Source organism: Morus notabilis, unplaced genomic scaffold, assembly GCF_000414095.1.
Source record: "Morus notabilis unplaced genomic scaffold, ASM41409v2 Scaffold99, whole genome shotgun sequence".
NCBI classification, from domain to species: Eukaryota; Viridiplantae; Streptophyta; class Magnoliopsida; order Rosales; family Moraceae; genus Morus; species Morus notabilis.
The window spans coordinates 1,109,016-1,120,564 of record NW_010362482.1 but is presented as its reverse complement, the minus strand read 5'-3'; the positions used below and the strand labels follow the sequence as shown (position 1 = coordinate 1,120,564).

The following is an 11,549-nucleotide window of genomic DNA, read 5'->3' as shown; positions in this document are numbered from 1 at the left end:
CTGGAAACGTGCGGATGATATTAGCGTTCGTCGAAGATGACGACTGACGAGTAAAGCTTTTGATCCTTTCGTTCTGCATTAGGATTGAACCCGAGCACGTTTGATTTGTTCTCTGATTTGAATTATAGTTCATAATTTATTATAATATTTTTTTTTATAAAAAATACACGTAAATTAAAAATACTTCTAATCTCATAGTTCTAATTTATAAACTAAACGGACTCTAAACGTTTTATTAAAGTGACAATCACTTACCATATCACATAAAAGATTTATTAAATAACTTATAATAATCCTTATTATTATTATTTTTAATATTTCTGATATTCAAAGATCGCTCCATTCTACATTAATTCCTTTTACCACAAAAATTTAGTTTTCTTTTTTGTTTTTTTTTCTTTTTGCTAATATTCAAACATTAATTCCTACACTTTTCAAAAATAAAAAAGAAAGAAAAACCCTTAAGCTTAAACCTCAACTTCCTCACCTTCAAACCGTTAATATTCAAACATTAGAGTTTGTTCGGTTGCATTTTTGAGTTATGGTGACTTGAGTGTAGATTTTGAGTTGAATTTGAGTCATAATTTGAGCTAAAGTTGTAACTTGAGTTTGTGTTTGAATGTGCACATTTGAGTTATGATTTGAATTGAGAATCTATTTGAGTTTGTGTTTGAGTAGGTCAAAACTTGAATTTGTATTTAGATAGTATTTTAATAAAAACTTAATGGTGATGAAAATTTTTAATAAGATATATGGGTGAAGTTATATTCGTCTCTTTATCATGAACGCATAGAACAAAAATCATCTCAATCAGAATTAAAACAAAAAAGTTATGACGTTTTTAAGAATAAAAAAAAATGATGTTCATTCACTTGAGTTTGAGTTTAAGAACTTGAGTTAAAGGAGAAACTTGAATTCAGATTTTAGCCCCAAGTTCAAGTTAAAAATCAAATTTAAACTCAAATTTTACAAACGAACATGAATTTAAATAAAATTGTAACTTAAATTTTAATTTTTTTTAAATTATACTCCAAAATAACAAGCACTTATCTTCTCAATTAATTTAGTGATAGTACATTAATTTTCAACCTTATGTCCGCATTGTACATCCATCCCGGTATTATTTCTTTATAATTTTTACTTTTTAGAAAAGTAAGAAAAAGACAGGAGCTTTTTAGTTTTTAGGTTTCGCAAGCCAAACCCACTTGCACATTTTGTAGTTAACCTTTCATCAGTACTTGGATACACATAATTTCTATCATTAAGGCAGTAATTATTACAAAGTTATTGAAAGAATACGTCATTAAATATTTGATCCCAACCTCCAACTATTCAAAGTCCACTTAAGAAGTGCAACGACTCCCGCTAATTGCTAAATAAGGATGGTCCATGCCCTATCGATTGAATTTACAGTTCTAATCAACTCTTCTAAAAGTGTAGTATTTTCCAATTAATTCTTCTCAATTAACAAAATGATCCCCAATTTGGCTAGCGGTTTAGGCGTGTGAATGGTAAAGATTCTCTCTCTTTTCTAGCTCCTTTTTAAAATCTTTTAATCTGTGTCTTCATCTACTGAAATTTTTCAAAAGAAATCCAATTGTATGTATGTGTATGTGTATAATATAAATTTTTTAACACATCTAACGTTCTAATAAGTTAGATTTTTTAATTATTAAACTTGCGTACATTTTAATTTTTACATAATTTTATCATATCTAATAGACAAAAAATATCTTCTCATACATATATACATCAATATAACTTTCTATAACTTTCCCGTGGCATTTCCTAAAAATAAACTAGTAATGTAAGTTAATAGAAATAAAGCTGAAAACTACTCATTACTTGTACCTCTAGCCTAATAATGTTAAATTATAATAACATAAAAATCAACATATTCATTAGAGAGGTAATATAACACAAGAAAATTAGACATTAGGGATGTCCATAAAATTTCAAACATGAAAAGAAAAGGTCGATGTAAAATGATCAGAAGATAAGGTTAGAAGACAGAAATAAAGGAGTAGAAAAATCCTACTTTAAGGGTTCAGAGAACTTTTTTCTCTTGAAAGGATTGAGTAGAAAGCTAGAGACAAATTTTGTCTCCACGTTTAATCGATTTAAATTTTATTATAATAAAAAAAATTTATAAATAATTATATTTAATTTTTTTATTATAATAAAAAATTTTCACATAAAATTACATATAAATTTAAATTAAAAATTTAAATTAACGAACTAAATGAATCTTAAATTTTTTTTTTAAAAAATTATTAAATTTACTCATAATGCATGATGAAATTTTACCCATAATTTTTTATCAATATATTTTTAATTAATTTAATTATTTAATTAAAAACGATATTAATTAATAATTAGAGGTCAAATCCATTCACTTTAAAAGTATTTATTCAAGCAAAAGCACCTTAATTTTCGTGTACTCGTACTAGAGGAAAATCACCCCTTTTTTTCCAAGACGTTATTAGTGTACTTTCTTCTTTTTAAACAATATTACATACTAAAGGTGAGTACTTGACCCATTCGTTATATCTAGTACTTTCTTCTTCTTTGTAAACAATATTACATACTAAAGGTGAGTACTTGAGTACTTGACCCATTCGTTATATCTGGTACTTTCTTCTTCTTTTTAAACAATATTACATACTAAATGAGTAAATGTGAGTACTTGACCCATTCGTTATATCTAAGCCTCTAATCAGGTATAATATAATATTTGTAAGAATATCACAAAATTTCACTTGATCTTACAACTGCGTAACACACATTGAAATAAAGAGTAATTATATAATAAGAAAATTTTCATTACATTAAAATTTGAGTTGAAGATCTTCTCTTTTTCAAAATTTCATGCAAATACCTCAGTCTTTTTAAAAAAAAAATTTTTGATACCTTAAAGCCATTTTTTGAGACATACAAAAATAAAATTACCTTTATCGTAAAAATTCGTTTAAGAAAAAAAAAGATTTTAAAAATTTTTATACTTGTAGAGCATATCTTTTTTAAAAAATTTCATCTCTTTAAAATCCTTTTTTAATTTTTTTTTTAAATTCTTGTCAACATATGAGTTTTTACAATAATAACAATTTTATTTTGTCTCAAAAATTAACTCCAAGAAATTAAAAAAAAAATTTAAAATCAAGGTACCGATATAAAATTTTTAAAAATATAAAATATTAAACTCAAATTTCAATATAACAAGTACCAAAATTAAAATTTTCCTTCATAATATATCAGAGTTAACAAGATTGATTATGATCTTGATTTATATTTATTTTGTATATTCATTTTTAATTCTGAATCATAATTTATAATTTTTTATAATATTTTCTTCTCACAAAAAAATACACATAAAATAAAAATTATTTTAAATTATGATTCTGAATACGTCCATTAAATCTATTACGATCACAGGTACTGTTGGAACGTCCATTAAATCTATTACGATCACAGGTACTACTCTTTTACCATTTTTGTTTTTTGTATTCACTTTGTAACCTAAAGTACTAATATACCTGCACCTTCTCACTTCTCCCTAGAAAGTTGTAAATACCTTTCTATAGTCTCTCTCCGTTTTTTTTTTTTTTTTTGCGCACAATGGATTCACTTACAAAATACTTTTGTCCAGCTGAAGAATGAACAGACATAGAACCGAAAGTGTGGGAAGAACACTGCAGACTTTTGGTAACGGAGGTCAACGCAAACTTAGCTATCAAACAAAATCTGAGATTCTTCTTTGTCATATTGAACTCTATGAACGAAATAAAAACTTAAGTTGTGAAACCAAACAACAATCAACATCCTTTGAAAGAGGAAAACAAAATTGTACTTGTTTTTAGTTAAAGAATTAGATTAAGAAACAAGACGTTTGCTCAAATTACTGAAACCTACATCGTCATGATCATTCAGAACATGATAAATCAAAAAAACACAACAATTAAACCTGATCAAGATATAGATATAATCAAATTTAAGCTCCATAACATGCAGAAGAGTACACAGTTCTAAACTTTGTTGGAAACCCTAAATTAGCACGAGCAAGTATATATAACCATGAAAGACAAACTTCCAAGCTTTTTCACATTATGATATACTAATTAGTAAGCATTTAAAAAAAAAAAAAAAAAGAAGCTACCTCTAGAACTAGCAGAAATTGAGAACAGATACTAAAGTTGCACCAAAGAAGGTGATAACTGATAACTACGCTGATGATGAAATAGCTAGGCATTCTGTATCCTGGCAGCAAAGGCGCTCACGAACTCTGGGAACTGGAAGATCTCATCCAACAACATCGAGTCCTGAGCAGCAGAAGCAGCAAACTGGTGGAAGTTCATTGGCAAGTGATTGTGATGATCATTAGTACTGAAAGGAACCACCGCCTGCGACGACACGTATTGATGATTCATTCCAATGTTATTCAGGTTCCCAAACTGTGCAGACTGCGAAACATGGCCTTGGCCTTGATAATCGAAGCACGAATTACCCAGATGATCATCGTGCTCATTGTTCTTCATCCACATTGATTGAATTGCAGACATATTGATCCGATCATGATCATGATCATAAGATGAGGAGCTCACTGCGGGATTAATACTAGTACTACTAGTAATGGTAGAGCTCTCCATGGATGACTCACATTTCTTCTTCGACGAGGGCTTTGGGAAGAAACGCTGAATGACCTCTTCCAAAAGCCCAGAATCCGACGGCTCTTTCGGAAAGAACTCCGAGCAATCTTCATCATCTGGTTGAGCAGTAGTAATGACGGTTGTTTTTGTGTTAACCTGGTCAAGATTTTGAAGATTAGTAGTACTAATACTACTACTAGTAGTAGTAGAGATAGAAGAAGAGCCGTTTGTATTGTGAGAGAACTGGTTATAATCAGCACTATAAAGCGTCTGAGGAGAGAAAAAAGATGGATTAGGGTTAGGGTTAGGGTTAGAAGATGGAGCTATGAAGTCGCGGAGAAGCAGCATGTTTCTCTGCGGTAGACGATGATCATTAGAAGTACTGTGTGAAAAGCGTGACCAGTTTGCGGAGGGATTAACGGAAGTGCTAGAAGTAGTGAAGCTTTTAATGGACGGCTGAGATTGTTTGGTGAAGGCGAAAGGAGGGAGAGTGGTGAGATGGTCGGCGATGACGACGGCGGAAGGAGGCGGAGAAGCCGGGTAGACGAAGTTGGTGCGGGCCTTGATGCCGCGCATGGCTCGGGCGGCGCAGTCGTAGGCGCAGGCGGCCTCCTCCGCCGTGTCGAACGTCCCAAGCCACCGCCGCTCCTTCGACTGCGGGTCACGAATCTCGGCGGCGTAGCGGCCCCACGGCCGGCGACGTACTCCTCGGTACCGCATTGCGCCGCCGCCGGAGCCTCCTCCGGCTGTGCTTTCCCTCAGAGACCGCTTGTTGTTGTTGTTGTTGTTGTTGGTGGTGGTGTTTGTGGAGTTGTTGTTGTTGTTGTTGTACTTCTTGTGGTTGTGGTCGGAGGTGGTGGTGGTGGTATTGATGGGGTCGGATGGTTCGGAAGAGTGGGATAATATGGGGCCGTTGAGACGGGAAAATGCTTCTTCCATGGTTTGTTGTTAAGTAAGTTGTTGATGAGAAGTGAAAAGGAAGCAAATGGAATTTAGGCAAGGAAGAAAAGAAAACACAGAGCAGCGGTAGAAGTGCCGGTTTTGTTGTGTTGTGGTTTGATGGATATATATTATTGTATTTATAGTGAGAGCATTAAATAAATTGCACACGCAGAAGAAATAATGAGTAAAGGACAAGGAGAGAGAGAGAGAGAGAGAGAGGCTTTTGGTGGGGACGGATATTGGAAAGTGATTGATTTGTTTCATGCATGGGGCAATATATTAAAAGTGTAACACAAAATTCGAAAACCAAACGAGGGGGGGTTAGGACTTTTTGTAGAATGAGCGACGAGGATGTTCTACTGGGCCAATTAGTGCCAACCGCTCCACTATTCGGAGAGGAATAATCATTTTCCCAATCTTCCTTTTTCCTTTCCCATCTTTTGTAATTTGTTTTTCAATTAATTAAAGGATTTTTTAATGCTAACATATCATATATCACCATCCAATCCATTTTATTAATTTAAGTTTACAATTTAAATTTTATTATAATAAAAAATTTTTAGAAATAATTACATTTAATTTTTTTATTACAATAAAAAATTTTCACATAAAATCACATCTCAATTTAAATTTACGAACTAAACAAATTTTTTTTATTTATTAGATATATATAAAATCACATAAAAATTAAAAAATTTAACAATTTAACAATTAAAAAAATTTAATATACTAGTACATTAAGTGTACCAAAAAATCTCCTTTAATTTTATATTTTTTTTTTAGCAAGCTAAAGAAAAATGGTCTATCTTTTGCTGCACTTTAGACAGTCCCTATACTACTAGTCAATTTTCTCTCGGGTTGCTTACTTGCTTTGGGCATTCTTATGATCTTTTCCTCTTAAAAGACAAATATAGACAGTGCTTTAAACATTTGTACTTTTTTTTTCTTTTTTGCTAATCTTATACATTTGCACTTAAAAAGTAGTGTGTGGTATCTCATTACAAAGAAGTTTTTCGTTTCATCACCCAAATGATGACTCTTTTTTATCTGTTAAATACGTCCGTTACATTAATAGTCAACTTACATGGAGCTAAATTAATACCTTGTTATTCAAATAAAAATAATGAGTAACGTATAGTGCAAAATAATTACTTTTTCTTGACGAAATGGATTGTTGTAACTATACAGTATATAGGATCAACTTTTATGTACTTGCCCTTCGAACTTATACGACGTCTTTGAGAAAAGGCAATTGCTTGTCCTTGCCAGCTAACATCACTTTTGAGATTCTAATAAATTGCTTTCGGCTATTTCCAAGAGCTAAAGCAATGAATATGAAGGAGAGCAGGAAATGAAGGCAAGAGTATGATTGATGTAGATATACTGAAATTAAATTTCCAAGAAAATTAATAAAGTTCACGATTGCAATTATAAGTTTCTTTTCAAGTGATAACCCTTTTTCCGCAATATCATAATTAATTAAAAAGTAATAAATAATAATGAAGACATTTCTGAAAATGGTTCTGTGCATCTAATAACCTGTAATAAAGGAGTCTGGATTATTTCGACAATTTAGATGATAAAGTGGCATATTAGTTTTGGTTTTCAAAATTTTCTGGGAAGTTCGAGAGAACTAGTCCTTCTGGTCCCTTTGTGATTATATCATTCTGAATGATTACACTGGCGGCGCTCAGAAGTTGTTCCTCCCACTTTGGTTTTTGTTATATATACATATATATATATATATATATAATTGCTTTAAAACGTTTACTTCCATCTAATATCCCTACATCTATCCCTTTGTTTATGGCGGATATGGAATTAGAAATGGTTAGGGTTTGAAAACCAAGGATTTATGGGTCACATGGACTTGTCTCATATAGGGGGTTAGTAGGGTCTTTAAGGGATGGGTTTTAGGTTATATGAATTTGTACTCGTTGAGTCAGAAAAAGGAGAGAAAAAATTTCTATTGGCTCAAAGGCTGTCCACTCCTTAACTATCCGGTGAACTCTATCTTAATTAGACTTTTTAAATTTCCCCTTCATTTTAGACGAATAAATCATATATAGCTAGCTATTTCCCCCTCCATTTTAGACGAATAAATCATAGATTTTTCCCTTTTAACCCTTTAGAGGGTGGACGTCAAATTTATTTCCTAAGAATTCTAGTAATAGACTTTGTTGTGTTTGCATCGATTTCCTAATCATTTGATAATAGGAGTTACTTTGAGATTAATGGAAATTCTTGTAGCAATCCGAGGCAATATTGGCCTTTAATAATCTGGTTAGCCTGAGCCTTGAATACTATTCTTTTCCCTAGGTCAATATATCTTTGATATATATAGATATATATATGTCGTATGGAAGTGGGAATAAGTAGCGACATTGTGTCCATTTAATTTTCTCCTCCAAATGGATACTTATAATGTAGGCTGCCGTGTGTTATACATATATATGCCAACGTGACAGGGAAAGGAGGAGGAAAAAAATAAATAGAAACAAAGGAAATTACTCTCGCACCAATATTGGAATGAAAAACCCAAAATATAGTGAGAATAAATAAATAATCATCATGACTAAAAATCTTAATTTAGTTTTGTTACTCATACTATTTGGAACTTGTTGAAGCATATTATTACAACTTGGTGATATTTGGACCGTTTATATCAGATAGAAGCGTATAAGAAGGCAATTATTTAATTTGTTGATCCACTGCAAATAATATTAACTAGTCGAATTTCATCTCATATTTGGCTAAGTACGTAAATAATACAAGGCATTGACGATTAGAAACTAGAAATCGTACGATGCTATATATATATTATATAACATACAAATATTTGCATTAATGTAAGGCAAAAGTAAGATCTACCTCAAAATACTTCACATAGTTGCTAGGATCCCTTCGAGCGCGATAATTCATAAAAACCAGTATAAACAAGTTCTTAATCTTTTCCCAAGGAGGAATTTCTGTATTGCTATATTGAATTAATGTATACAGTATAGTTCCGACAAGGTCCTCTAACCTATTTATTAGGTGTTGTTTTTTTCTTCTTTTTTTTATTTTTTATCTTTCCTTCTTTTTCGTCTGATTTTCTTACAACGCGAAGATGCTGGTCGAGTATTTATACACATTTCAAGTCCATGTCTATGTCTTTCATATCAAACCCATTACGCAGATGATCTCAGGAGATCACATTCTTTCACAACATGCATATCTTCTACCGCTTGCTAAACATATATATATATATATGCATGTATATATATGTATACATATATATATGCATGTATATATATGTATACATATATATATGCATGTATATATATGTATGTATATATATGTGTACCATAATAAGAAAAATACTTTTTACTGTCACTTCAAGCAAAGGGCAGTGGGAAATAACCACTTGCAGTACTTAATTATATGTGTCATGAATATTTATATAAAAACTGACCCCTAAAGAAAAGAAAATATTAAAGAGATAGACTGGCGGTTGGGGGATGTGGGGTTCTTTAAAAGATTAATAGAGAGATGGACAGAGACGCCAAACCAGAGAGCAAAAGTTGACAGCTAAGATTTTAACGACAAGAAGATCATCCTGTCAGTGGAAAATAGAATCAAAAGTACGTAAATACCTTTTCCTCACCTTTTTTCCCCTTAAAATTTTCTCTCGAGTAGAGGTGTCAATAGTAGAAAAAATTACGGAAAACTTCAATTATAAAATCCTTAAATTTAGAAAAATCTACTATATATTATATAATATTATAAATATATATATATATTTGTATTTAATAAGACATGTATAATACCGGGTACATTTTTACAAGTTATTTCGAGTATGACTCATATATAATGAGTTTTTGTATTTTATGAACTAATTTTATCTGATAATATATCACACATTAATTTTTCTTTCCGACCCTGATTAACATTTTTTTTTTGGCATATGATATTACGTATTTTAATAAAATCACATTTTTTTAGTGTATATGATATTATTTTTTTATCATTAAATCTAAAATATAAAAAAAATAAAAGAATTAAATTTTGAAAAGGACCGCCCAATAGGCCCTAAAGGGCCGGCCCTAACCCTAAAAGACAACGGCCTAGGCTAGGGCGGATCTCTCTGTGGCCTAGGCTCGGCCTTTTACAGTAGAGTGCTATGCATGTCATGGGACATGGGTAAAAAGGGTCGGGCCAGGCCGACACGATCTTTTTGACACCTCTATTTCCAAGTCAGTTCGGATACACATGATATATATGTTCAAACACTATCCAACTTAATTTGATCTTCATGCATCTTGAAAATTGTTGATTTTGAAAACGATTGTCTATGCGGAAGTATTTATCTAGCGGATCGTGTATAACAAAAATTTTAATAAACATTTGAGATGCTCAATAAAATGCATTAATTTATGCACGAATAGATTAATCAAATTAATTTATGAATAAATTCACCTAGCAAACTATTAGATCGATAACTTGAGTTCTTTGACCCCGAACGTTCCTCGCTCCAAGCTTATTTAGAATACCTAAATATTTCTCGTCAATTTTTTGAATCTATGAAGATGTGTGTGTGGGTATACCTGAAACAAAATGAGATTAGCACTTAAACACTTAAATTTTCCACGAACACCAACACATGTACAACATGGAATCGGAGAGAAAATTTTCCTTTTCCTCACTTTATAAAACCGGCCATTATATGCTAGAGAAAGCAAAAATTGTGTTCTCCAAATTTCTGCAATCTCCTATTTATAGAGTAGCTGTCAGACTTGCATAAAAAGTCTAAACTTTATCTTCAAGATAAAGCTTGATAATTATCTCCCACTTCTATTTTATTTTAGAAATAAAATCCCCTCTCTCTCTTATCCACAGGGACTAGCCACCACAGGGATATTCCCCTCAGTGGTTGGCACAAATTACAGATAGCAAAGGAGAAAAAGTTCTCATTTATCCTACAGTCCAATTTTGACTCAAATTCAAATTTCAATTAAAGTAAAACTTAATTTAATTTGAATTCCAATTGGATAACTTATCAAATAAGTCAATCGGATAACTTAGAGAAAGATGGATTCTCACAGTGTTGGGTGTGTACACCATATGGACTCCTTCACACATGTGTTCTAAAATTTAAATTTAAATAATCACATTATTTAATTTATAATTAATTCTCAATTAATTATTCTTGAGCGTTCTATTTAGAATTCCATAATTCTAAAATTTTTATTTTACCCTTAGTATCTTGTAGGATTACAAGGACGGCGCGGGGACTCATAGACTTATGTTTCAGGTGTGCCTACACGCACATTCTTCGTAGATTCAAGGAATTGATGAGGAAGATTCAGGTATTCTAAATAAGCTCAGAGCAAGGATTGTTCGTGGTCAAAGAACTTAAGTTATCATCCTAATCAGTCGCTAGGTATAATTCCTCATCCAATTCTAATTGGTCAAAGAACTCAAGTTATGATCCTAATCAATCGCTAGGTATAAAGTGTTTCAAAAGAATAAAAATGAAATGTTTTTTTTGTTATACACAATCCGTAAATACACGCTTCTACATCGAAAATCATTTTTAAAACCAACAGATATGTATTAGTAATGTTGTAATTAAAGATTCTAAACTTTAATTTAATTCTTTACAAACATCTTTTTGATTATTATCTTTAAATATTATCCTCTCGCATATAACGCTTATATACAATAATTAAAGTCACCTAAATAATCATGGAATTTTCAATGATTTTAATAAAATATTCAATAATATATGCATATAAAATAATGAATAAACTCTTCCTATTACATCTCATGCTTCTAGGATACCATTCCCAACAATTTCCCACTCGTCCTAAAGTAGTGTGATATGTCTCTTATCCCAAATCCTTCTAAGTGTCTATCGAATAAATTCAGTGGCAATGTCTTCGTGAATGGGTCAGTAAGGTTGTTCTCCGATGCGATCTTCAG

At 31.5% G+C, this 11,549-nt stretch overlaps 1 protein-coding gene across 1 annotated transcript; it reads right to left on the bottom strand.

The window, feature by feature from the left end:
• Positions 1-4,238: 4,238 nt before the first annotated feature.
• Positions 4,239-5,582, bottom strand: LOC21410327 (ethylene-responsive transcription factor ESR2). The gene has a single exon (XM_010102105.1). It carries the CDS (start codon positions 5,580-5,582, stop codon positions 4,239-4,241), a length of 1,344 nt encoding a protein of 447 aa, XP_010100407.1.
• Between the last annotated feature and the right edge of the window lie 5,967 nt (positions 5,583-11,549).